General features: G+C 35.5%; 2 protein-coding genes across 7 annotated transcripts in view; both read left to right on the forward strand.

The window, feature by feature from the left end:
* Positions 1–6,947, forward strand: part of LOC127976434 (C-terminal-binding protein 2) — a 42,571-nt gene extending 35,624 nt beyond the window's left edge. For 4 of the 6 annotated variants that reach the window (XM_052580853.1, XM_052580849.1, XM_052580852.1 and 1 more), the window contains 5 exons: positions 426–640; positions 749–879; positions 2,233–2,360; positions 2,686–2,800; positions 5,495–6,947. In XM_052580853.1, the coding sequence (XP_052436813.1) occupies positions 426–640; positions 749–879; positions 2,233–2,360; positions 2,686–2,800; positions 5,495–5,663 (758 nt within the window). In that variant the 3' untranslated portion in view covers positions 5,664–6,947. Of the gene's footprint in view, positions 1–425; positions 641–748; positions 880–2,232; positions 2,361–2,685; positions 2,801–4,103; positions 4,178–5,494 lie in introns of all 6 variants that reach the window. The other 2 variants (XM_052580850.1, XM_052580851.1) reach the window with 2 other exon arrangements.
* A 1,158-nt stretch (positions 6,948–8,105) lies between these two features.
* Positions 8,106–12,358, forward strand: LOC127976071 (keratinocyte-associated protein 3). The gene is made up of 6 exons (XM_052580172.1): positions 8,106–8,259; positions 8,527–8,711; positions 9,757–9,816; positions 10,052–10,249; positions 10,362–10,496; positions 11,502–12,358. Exons 1-6 carry the CDS (start codon positions 8,247–8,249, stop codon positions 11,595–11,597), a joined length of 687 nt encoding a protein of 228 aa, XP_052436132.1. The 5' UTR covers positions 8,106–8,246; the 3' UTR covers positions 11,598–12,358.
* Positions 12,359–12,533: the final 175 nt, after the last annotated feature.

The following is a 12,533-nucleotide window of genomic DNA, read 5'->3' on the forward strand; positions in this document are numbered from 1 at the left end:
TGGAACATGATCTTTACTTAATATCCTTAAGGTCAGCTTAAAAGAAAATCTATCATTTTGACCCGTACAATGTATGTTTGGCTATTTCTATAAATATTCCTCTGCAACATGGTTTTGTGCTCCAGGGTCACATATATTGATAGTTATATGTAGACACAATTTATCGCTGTCTATAAGACAGATTTCAGGCATTAAAAAAAATTTCTTTTAGTATTCAATTTTGACCTCAAGACATGAAGATGTTGCAGATGAAAATAAATGATGTCATCATCGAATCAGTCATTCATGTCAAATTTCAGTCTGTGACAGTGGAGGTTTTCATGTTTCAAAAAGGACAAAAAAGCACCATAGTTGTCCATTTAAGTTATATATGCCATCCTAAAGTCATTTCTGTGTTTACATGTTTATGTGTATTTGTCTCATAGGCCGATCGGGACAGGCTGTGGCTGTTCGAGCGAAAGCGTTTGGCTTCAGTGTGATCTTTTATGACCCGTACCTGCAAGACGGTTTAGAGCGATCGCTGGGCGTCCAGAGAGTTTACACCTTACAGGACCTCCTGTACCAGAGCGACTGTGTGTCCCTCCACTGCAACCTCAACGAACACAATCACCACCTCATCAACGACTTCACCATCAAGCAGGTACGGTACACACAAACAGCCCAATAATCCCATCCAGAGATCTTGTGTGCCATCTGGTGGCTATGAGCTGAACATGACTGTGAAATATCATGTATGATGTTTGGTTAGATGCGACAGGGAGCATTTCTAGTCAACACAGCACGAGGCGGTCTGGTAGATGAAAAGGCCCTGGCTCAGGCTCTCAAAGAGGGCAGGATACGGGGGGCCGCCCTGGACGTCCACGAGTCTGAACCCTTCAGGTAACATTTGGAATGACATGCCAGTTGTAATCCAAACTCCATGTTACTTTATCTTAAGATATTGATTGCAACTCCAAACTTTTCTTCAGCTGCACCAAAATTTGCAGGTTGTAGAAATAAAGGTGCTTCATGATGCCATAGAAGAACCTTTTTGTCTAAATTGTTCTATAAGAACCTTTTACATATGGAGAATCAGATTCTTTAAAGAACCTTTGACTGAATGGTTCTATGTGGAACCAAAAATGGTTCTTCTGTGGCATCGCTGTGAAGAACCTGTTAAGCAGCCTTTAATTTTAATAGTGTATGAAATGCTAAATCGTCTATTGTTTTTGGTGGATTTTCAAAATGTGCATCCATGAATGCTTTTTTTGTGTAGTATGTTCCCCAAAAAACTGCAAATCTAATTAATGCTTACTTTTTAGCTCTGGCATTATACTTTTCTAGAAGATTTGATATGTGCTGCACTATATGTTTATTTATTTATTTGAGATAACTGGTTTAAATTGTTGCTATTTTATTTATTGTAATGATCTCAATTGATTATTCTTACTCTCTTTGATAATTACTTTTATAACTAGTATCCAAAATTTTAGTATTAGTATTAATTCATTTTAATATTGAAATGTATTGACCCAAAGTTGAGTCATAATAGATTTTAATTAGATTTAGACATCCAAAATAAAGGTTTTATTTACATAATAGATGTGTGTGTGTTGTGTATATTTATTACGTATATACTGTATAAATACACACACATACAGCATATATCTAGAAAATATTTACATGTAAATATTTGTATTCATATAATTTATATCAAATATAAATATATTTATATAAATGTAAAACTTTTCTTAAATATATACATGCATTTGTGTGTATTTATTTATACATAATAAATATACACAATACACAACAAATGTATTTGTGAATGTATGTATATATGTAAACAAAAACTTTTATTTTGGATGCAATTAGTCATGATTAATCATTTGACAGCACTGATTGTAAGGAAATTAATTTAGTTAGAAGCTTTTTTTTTTTTTTAACTGCTTTAACTTTCTATTCATCAAACATTCCTGGAAATATATAAATGTTACAGGAGTAATGATGCTGAAAATCACAATACATCACTAGAATAAATTTAATTTTTAAATATATTCAAATAGAAAACAGCTTTTTTAAACTGTAATGATATTTTACAAAATATTACTGTATATAAATGCAGCTGTAATAAAAGCATAAGAGACTTTCTTCAAAAACATTAACAAAATCTTATTGCAATAGAGTATGTACATTACCAGTGACGTTTCATGTGTAGTAAATTGTCTTCCTCATCCTCTGGTGTTCTCTCAGTTTTTCTCAGGGTCCTCTGAAGGACGCCCCCAATCTGATCTGCACCCCTCACACGGCGTGGTACAGTGAGCAGGCCTCACTAGAGATGAGAGAGGCCGCGGCCACTGAGATCCGCAGGGCCATCACCGGTACGAAATCTCCCATTGACTTCATGTGTTACGATATTTGCTGTTCAGAATGGAACCACTTCTGATGATGAGGTCAACATTGTGATTATCAATGGGCAAGATCGAGTGTGTAGAGAGGAGTCCTGATTTATCTGTCTTTCTTTCACTTCTATCTATACTGCAATCTTTTCAAACTATCATTTTTTTCTTCAAACATTATTTTTTTGCTGCCTGCTAAGCACTTGTATTTCCTTCAGGAATTGCAAATCAAGTTCCTTTTATCCGTCTCTCAAAGCATGCGTCCTATTCTAAATCAGCCGTGTGTTGGGTTTGTTCTGGTTTTCAGGTCGTATTCCAGACAGTCTCAGAAACTGCGTCAACAAAGAGTTTTTTGTGACTACAGCGCCATGGGGGGTGATGGAGCAGCAGGTACATCCAGAGCTCAACGGCGGCGCCTACAGGTGACAAAAGAGATCTTAAACATCCACATCCTTCACCTCGTTCATCATATCATACTAACCCTTCTGCTATCCATCCTTGAGTTTGTTACCATCACATACACCCTCTTTTCTACGATTGACAATCTAGGACGGGTTCTTATTTAGAACTAAACCCAATGGATTTTCAATGCATTATTTTCTGTTAATCTTTCAGTCCTAAAAATATTATTCTAATATAATTAACCTTTTTGAAAATCATTTTCTTAAGTATAAATAATATATAATTTTTTTTCTTTGACTGAACTATTCTGTATACTATAACTATATAAAAGTGTGTGATAAACCGTATAGACAGAATTTTTATTGAATAGTTTAAGTTTTTTTTTCTTACTACACTGACAATTTTTTTTCCTTCTTGTTTTCAGTTTAAATCAAACATAATTTAGTGAAATTTATGACCATAAAACAAGAAAAACTTTCTGCAAGTGAGACACATTCTGAAAATCATGTAGTAAATGGTATAATACTGAATAGTAATAGTTGAACAAATAGTATAATAAATATTACTTGCTAATAAATGGTATTTTATCATAGTATTTACTAAAATTATTTATTACTTAATACTATGATAATAAATATTGATTAAATCGTAATAGTAATAAATATTTTTGTTATTAAATCAATAGTAGTTTAAGTATTGTTTTTTCTAAAATAGTATAGTAACAGTACATTTAAATTGTTTATTTAATGGTATGATAAATATAATAATTTTAATTAATAATAAATGGTGTTTAAAAAAAAAAACTCAGAGTATGTTACAAAAATGCTGATGTTTTTTAGTTATTGAAAAAAGTGACCAAACAGACACAAACGTACCAAATCAATGAAATTGGTGATAAACCTGAATCATCCAATTAAATCTGAATCCAAACCAGAATGAAGCCCTGTTCTTTTCCACACTGGACTGAAGATCGCTCCTTACTCGCTGTGAGATGAAATACTTAACAAATGATCATTAATCATTGATTGCAGCAGTACAGCGGCTGCGTTCAGTAATGCACACGCTTCATTAGTTCATCCGTGTGTCATGAGTGTTATCCCTCCAGATCACCATATGCAAATAGACTCAAACGAGACCGCCGTCTGTCCCTGTGGCACACATAAATTAGCTTCGACAGACTCACCCCTAGATTTACCCGCTATGACCCTTCTGAACATTCCCCTGAACTAACACCTCATTATAAAAGCATTTAAACTCTCCAACCCACACACACACAAACCAGCCCCGATTGTGTTTCTCAGTCTGACTGCTTCTCTCGCTCAGCAGAGTGGCCCAGCCGCTACCAGCCGTTTCTCCTGGCGGCCTGCAAGACAAAATGTATACCTAAACAATGACAGGTAACTACTTACAGTGTGCTGAAACACACTGTCCAAACAGATCTAAAAGACACTTGATGAACAAAACTGATGTCTGAAACAACAATGATATCCTCACCTTTTATTTTGACATTTCTCATTCCCATAGAGCATGCAAATATCATGTGATGCCTGCTGATTGATTGCTTATTGGTTCTACTGTAATTTAAATGATACATAATCTTTGCTACCTCGTGTTTTTAGCTGTGTTGTGTTTGCATCTGTTGTGCTAAATTAGACTGCCACTTTTTTTTTAATTGAGGAAAATTATTTGAGAATTCAGTAAATCAGTCAATAAATAAATACATGATATTAATGTGAACATAATGAGTATGTTCACTTTTAGAAATGTCAAATTTTTGTAGAGCGTAATCACTTTCTACATTGATATTGATGTCTTTGTCATATTTAACATGCTGAATTTTTTGTTTTTAAACTATTAAATGAATAATTATTTGATTTTAGCCATATAAGATAAATAAAATGGATACATTTAAGTCTCTTCTGATTTAAAAAAACATAAAAATACAATTAGAATTAGAACAGTAGAATCATTACTCCAGTCTTCAGCGTCACATGATCTTCAGAAATCATTCTTATATGCTCAAGAAAACATTTATTGTTATCAATGTTGAAAACCGTTCTGCTGCTTAATATAGTGATTTTGTAGAGGCAGAAATGCATTTTTTTTTTGGTAGCACTTTATTTTACAGTCATGTTCCTCATGTACATACTATGTACTTATTATAGTAATTACAATAACTGTGTAACAACTAGGTACTAACCCTGAACCTACCTGTAAAACCCTACCCCATGTTACCTTGTATTACCAGAACTTTCTTAGATAAATACTCTGTAAGTACACGTACTGTCAAATAAAGTGCAACCAGAAATCTTTTAGAACAATATAAAAGTCTTTGTCACTTTTGATCAATTGAATGCCTCCTAGCTGAATAAAATATAAATTTCTTAAAAAATAAAAAAATTACTTATCTTACTGGTTCCAATCTTTTGAGCAGTAGAGAATATAGCAGTGATTTTGTTTTTGTCTGCAAAATTCAGTTTAAGCATTAAAGCTGAAGTATTGAGATCAAATATTATTATTATTATTTTTTTTTTAAGAAACCTGCAAAACATTTCAATTAAGTGTGCCCAAACCTTTGCTAGAGTATCAATTTAAAAAAGGCTTCTCCACCGAAGTGATGCTTTTGAGTCTGTAATCTTGTGGTAAAGGGCGGAGCATAAAACAGACGACCTCATCACACAGTGCCTCTCATTATTTCCTCTGTGTTCTCTCAGGTTTCCTCCTGGTGCGGTGGGTGTGTCTCCTGGTGGCATGGGTGGACAGATCGAGGGCATGATGCCCGGGGCCCATCCCCTGCCGCCGGGCACCCAGCCCAGCCTCGCCCCGTCCCCCACCCAGCTCCTCAAACACAACGACCATAGAGAACACCTCGCCAAGTCATAACCACCTGATCACTGATCGACAGTCATTCAGCAAAACTGCAAATCAAAGAGACTAAGAGACAGTGAACGGGTGAACAAGCAATCAGCTGCCGCTAGCTGCACCAGAGACATGCTTCATGGACGTCTCTCCACCGTCTTGTTTTCATTTTCAGTGTTTTTCCATTCATTTCCGTTGTTTCTGTTGTTCTTGTGAGGGGAGGACATAATTTCCACCTGTTTTTGAAACAGGTGGGCGGTGCTTTCTTTGTTGGGGGCGTGGCATGACATAATGGCCACACCTCTTTCTTGTGCACCAATTACAGAGTTCGAAACGTTGACAGTTATCAGATGCCATGCACTTGTCTTCTTCCTCTTCGCCTTATTTGGGCCCCTAAACAAAACTCATAACTGTTTCTTTCTTTACATCCACAGAATTAGTGCTTGTCTTTGTTTGAATGTTAAAAGTGCTTGATAATGAAAAAATATATATACAGTGTATCTATTAAGAGAACAGAGAGGTAAAGGACGGTCTTGGGCAAAAATGAAGATGAATTATTAGCTTTTCCAACATTTTGCATAGCTGATCTCTTGTTTACAGAATTGCACAAATTCAACAAGCACCAGCTCAGAAACAAGTCCTCTTCAAGACCCAAGAGCACACTATTTTACTGATATAGCCATTCATTTCAGTTCAAAATGAGTTTGCAGGATTTCAAATACAAATTTGGTTTTAAGATGTCAGATTCCAAAATCTTCAATTTGGATTTGAGTGAACGTCACCTGTGAGGGACATCATTTTGTTTTTGTGTTTGCTTTCAAATAAAGAAAAGAAAAAAAAATTGATAGATGGCAGCTCACATAGAAAAAGGGACTGGAGTGAAAAACCGCCCCTGTCTCAGGAAGAACATTTACCGGTTACTCCAAAACACTCAACTAAATACTCGCTCCTTCCCATCAGCCTACCCGAGGTATTTTTATAGATCTGCCATCCAGTGCGTTTTTGGTGTTGAATGTATGGCAGTTAAATTAGATTTGTATTGTCTAGTTTAATGTTTTTGTAACCATACTTGCCTGTGATCCTCTCCCTGTTCCTTTTCATTTTGGGTTCTTTATGTGGAAGCGCACTGTTCGGAGCTCATTGTGTTGTTTATATGCAATATTCTGAGGTCCTCGGCCAACTCCAGTCAGGTTGGTTCTGGAACTGTAGGTTTGGTTTTTAGTGTGAGTATTTGTATTTGTTTATTGTACCGAGGTGAACATTTAGCATACAGTACAGTTCAAATAAAAAAATACCATTCTGACTTTCTGTACTGTGCTTGTGTGTTTGTCTCGCTTTACACACACATTTATGAAGGTCTGACAGGATTTGCAGTATGTAATGACCTTCAGATGACCTCTGCATGTGTCTGGACGCCACAAGGGGTCGCTGTAGATCTGGGTTTTTAGGTTTTTTATGCACTAATACACTAATGCACTAATAACTTTCACTCATATTTATATGCATACTTTAGGGAAAATTATAATAAGAGAGAAACTAGTCTTTTACAAAAAAATTAAGAAAAGAGAACATTAAAAAAAATATAAACAAATCATGCTTAAGTCATATTCTACAAAACCATTTATTAATTTCTACCAACATCATTAAAATGCTATATTATCCACTGTTATTTAAAAAAAAATTATGTTAAAGTGAAATTATACTATTAAAAAGTTATTTTTAAATCACTGTACTCCAAGTATTTTTAGTAAATTATTTCCTAAGTAAATTGTTTGACTATATTTAAATACAATTTTAATATTAAAATGTTCATGATTTGTGTGTGTGTGTTCTGTAAATTTAGTCTATTTCTTTTTCAATATTCAGATATTATCTTGTTGACCTGATATGCCTGTTTTTTTATCCTTGCTTTCACTCTAATATTTGCTTAGTGCTGATATTGTAGGGTGTGATGTTCAGATATGACAGGACTTTGGACACTGGCATTGTTCTATACGTCTCAGTAGATCAATGCTGTCATAGTTTGAATAGTTCACATGAACAGACAGATGCCAGACACTGTTTTAGTACTACAGTGAACGTCATGAAACTAAATATATTCTTGGGTAGAGCATTTGTCATGTGAGATGCATTACTATCTGGTAACATTATTGTGGACATAATGGAAAGCTAGAGCTTTTTTTTTTTTTTTTTTTTGCCCACCAGAATATCCCATTACATAAGAAAATGAGAGAGAGATTTAGAGCTCTTCTGCATTCGCAATGAATATCCTTTGTATTTTGGCTCCTCCCACTTTTTTATTTTTATTGGAAAACTTGTACAAAAAAATAAAAATACTGTAACAGGAAAACGAAAATTAATCAATTCCAACAAAACAAAAACAATCATAAAAATAATAACAGAAAACAAATATTTGGAATTTGCATATGTCAAATTCTAGTATCATCGATACATAAAAGTGCAAAAATAAACGTGAATTATTTTGGCCCCTCCCACTTCCGCTGTACAGGTGAGTCGTGCGTGACGTCATCGGACATGAAAGAAGGAAACTGCGTTTGATAGCCAAGTTTGTCCTTCTGAACTGGGTTCAAATTCACGGATACAGATATGTGTGATTTCGGTAAGACGGTCATTTATTTCTTTTTAATCGCAGGTGCACGAATTATACGTGATTTATAGTTGAACTTTATAGTAAACAACGGTGTCCAGAGGAAGAGTAGCCAGCGACAATCAGATGTGTTCTCGTGAAGTGCGCGTCTGTTGTAATGTTTACATTTTCCTCATCTCTATTCACTGTAGAAAATAATATTTACCAGCTGATTAACCCTGTAGGAACAATTTTTTCTTTTCTTTTAAGTCCACTGTATGAAAGTGTGTTATATTCTAGACAAGCAGAAGGGCCCTGGACGGCTGATGAAGAAAGGATTGACCCTTATTGTCATCGGTCATGTTAATTTCATCCTGAGTGCCATCGTCCATGGCAGTGTGTTACGCCATGTATCCAAACCCAGTAATGGGATCTCAACAGAATATACCGTATCAAACATCATCTCCGTCTCTTCAGGACTGCTGGTGAGTGGTTGCACTTCTGTGGCTCCTAAATGATGCTGATTCAACTCATGCATGTAGGTCTAATCTCCAGTAAGTGATGCTTTCTGAATGTTGAGAATATTCTCTCAGAAAGGGCCTGAGTCACCCAGTTCACCCGAGTTAAGTCTGCATATTGACTTAAGGAATATATCACACAAAAATGAAAATCTGCACAAATTTTACTCGCTCTCCCTATCCAACTATGTAGATTCTTCAACAGAGAAGATTTGGAGAAATCACATGCTCACCAATGAGAGTCTTAACAGCTGATTAAAACATCACAATAATTCATGCTTATCCACACCACTCCAGTCCATCAATTACCATCTTTGTGTCTGTAAGAAACAAATTAATCATTAAGCATTTTAACTTCAAACTGTTGCTTCTTGACTAAATGAGTCCATAATTAATAATCCATAATAATGCTTACTCTAGTGAAAATGTCCCTCCCGTGTTGTCCACTCTGAAAATCCACTAACCTATTTGTTTAGAACTGTTTTCGCTTGTGAACAGTGCTTGATCTGTGCATATTTCTTTCCTGGTTCAGATAAGATCATTTTTTTTCCCTGGAGAAAGCAATATTATGGATGCAGGACATGTTTAAAGTAAAAAAAAGTTTATTACCAATATGTAGCTTTTTGCTTCACAAGATATAAACTGATAGACTTGAGTCTTGTGGATTGCTTGTGGAGGATGTTTTTATCATGAGTTTGGTCTCTCGTTCTGATGGCACCTTTCAATGCAGAGGATTTACATTTATCCAAATCTATTCTGATGAAGAAACAAACTCATTTTTATCCTGGATGGCCCGAGGATGAGTAGATTTAATACACTTTTATTTTTATTTTCTTTTTTTCTTTAGATGAACTATTGCTTAGCTGTTTAGAACATTGCTATAAAACTCTTTTCATACCTATTTAACACACTGAACTTGATAGGGGTTCCTGAGTAATTTTAACATTTGTACATTTCCCCACAGAATAAGAAAAATTTGAAACATTATCATGTTAACATGTTTTTTTCTCAGAGCATTGCAAGTGGAATTGTTGCAATATTGGTGTCAAGGAATATTACCAACTTGAAGCAGGTAAGTAGGCCTTATCTAGGGTGAATATGTTATCTTTATTAGATGAGTATGAAAGCATGAAAACAAAACCAAAACCTGGACATTTAAGATGATTTAGGCATGTGGGAAAAAGAGGATGTATAGTCACACTAGCTTATCAACATAATTGTTGTGTATACCAATGCAAAAATACTATAAAATACCACGTTGTTTCCCTTTAGTGTTTAACACCGCTCTGTTCTTCTGCTTCCTGTAGCACATCGGTCTGTTAGTGAGTTCCTTTCTGAACGCCTTTCTCTCGCTGGCTTGTTTAGTGGGGCTGGTTTTGGCGATCAGTATGACCATTTCAGCCGACGGGAGCACGCTCATGAAAGGATGTAATTCCACTAACATGCCTGTGAATGCACGATCTCCGGTCATCGTCAACTGTCCTTTCGATGCCACCCGCATCTATGTGAGTCAGTCTATTGAAATGCATGTGGTGTTTTTGAAAAAAATTACATATAAATGAACAAGTTTGAACTTTAATTTTGTATGTGAAAACTGAACTGCTGTTTCTCCTCCAGGACACAACTCTTGCTCTGTGGTTCACCTGTGCTACATTGACCGCACTGGAGGCTGGACTGTCTGTGTGGTGCTTTATTGTGGGTCTCCAGTTAAGAGGCATTGGACCCTGTGCTAAAACCTACATCAGAGAGCAGGTACATCTATCAGTATTCATCTAGACAGCTCGACTGAATGAATCTGCTGTTTAAAACCATAGTAATTTACATAGGGATTTTTCATGAACCTCTAACGGATTATGGAAATGATTTGGCAGGGTCCTGAGCTCTTCACATATACATTTATGCATTTAGTTGTTCACTTAAAAAATGAACATTTACTCACACTCAGACCATCGAATGTATAGATGAGCTTGCTTCTTCATGGGAATAGGTTTGGAGAAGTTTAGCCTCCCATCACTTACTCACCAGTGGGTACACACTGCAGTGAATGGGTGCCGTCAGAATGTTGGATTTATGGACTGGAGTGGTGTGGATTATTGTGATGTTTTTATCAGCTGTTTGGACTCTCAATCAGATGGCACCCATTCACTCATGTAATTTTAAAGCTGCGGTAGGGAACTTTTGACGCTCTAGCGGTTAATAAACAGAACTGCTTGCGTCTTGCGGAAGAACATTGTAGCCGGAACTACTTCTCTCTGTTTATGTCTATGAAGAATCACAAAGGTACTGGGTTACTCCGCTGAAGCAATCTAAAATAGTCCGAATATAAACACTTATTATAGGTGCACCCTAGTGATTCAGGACAAGCCAAAAACACGATTTGGAAAATGGATTCATGGTGTACTCGCTTATTATATACATTTTTCTACATTTTGAACACAAACAAAGTTACGGACCGCAGCTCTGATTGGTTGTTTCTTAATGGGAGCGGATGGCTTTCTGCAAATGGCAATAGGACACTGGGAGGAGCCAGAGGAGCTTGATTTATTCACAGATTATCTGTCTCATATTCTACTGTCAGGACATAATGACAGGTTTAATAAATATGTAAAAAATATTTTTTTTTACTAAAGTTCCCTAAAGCGCCTTTAAGAGTCAGAGAGTGGAAAAATGTCTTGAAAATCTGTAATTAGAAGTGATCAGTGATTAAAAAGTTATTATATGCCCTCTTTTAATCGATGTGATTTTATTTCACAACAGCTGGAAGCGGAGGCACTAGCATCAGGATCAAAGATGGAACAAGACCACACGACTCAAGGAGACCGTCTTATCGCACATCACTCGGCCAGTGCATAGAGAGACAGTCTCGAGGTTAAGGTGGAAGTTTAATTAAACGCAGTGTAGTGCAACAGATCATAGTAGTAGTTAGTTACATTCTGAATCTATATCAATTGATAATGGTAGATGATCTGAAGCACTGAGGTTATGGTACACAATCAGTTGAGCTCCAATCAGATGGACGTTTGGACTGAATGTTTTCAATGTTTTCAGTCCACACATGTAATCAGGCCGAAAACATCATTATATCCATGATGTTGTTTTCTGAAACTGTATCTGGAGTTATGTTTTGTGGTTCCTGTTTACACTTAAAAACCCATGTGCATAATTTCCAAATTAACCTGATGATTTTTCTAAAGCGACTATTTGTATTATTTTTTATATGAGATGTTATTGTGCTTGCAATGTCGAATATACCAAAGATATTTTCGTTAACTTGAAAGCAGCTGTTTTAATAGCTAATGTGCAACAGACTGAGCTCTTTATAACCCGTAATCATTCAGATATTCCAGTATGCCATATAGAGAGTTTGATAATCCATTATGATTAAATGATTTCCCTCTACATGATGCATTATAGTTCATTTCAAAAGACTTTGTTTGTGTGTTTAGAAAACTGTAATTTTGTTTCATTCCTGACGGATTATTCAAAAGTCCCTCATCTCAGTTCAGAGAGCTATTCAAGCATTGCTGTCTACGTTTCCTTTTATTACTGTTTAACACTGTGGTATGTTGTTATCAATGTGCATTATATTTGAATAAATATTAGTTTAAAAATCATTTTCAGAATCTTTTCTCAATTTGAATGTGCTCCATAATGAATAATTGTTTACATAAGTCTGTGAAATAATATTTTTCGATACGCAGATACAGTAATTTCATTTTAGATTCCAGAAAAGAATGGTGAATGTTAATGTTTTATCTAAACTTTAACCAAGAAAAAATTACTAATTGA

This window comes from Carassius gibelio, chromosome B17, assembly GCF_023724105.1.
Source record: "Carassius gibelio isolate Cgi1373 ecotype wild population from Czech Republic chromosome B17, carGib1.2-hapl.c, whole genome shotgun sequence".
In the NCBI taxonomy this organism is placed as follows: Eukaryota; Metazoa; Chordata; class Actinopteri; order Cypriniformes; family Cyprinidae; genus Carassius; species Carassius gibelio.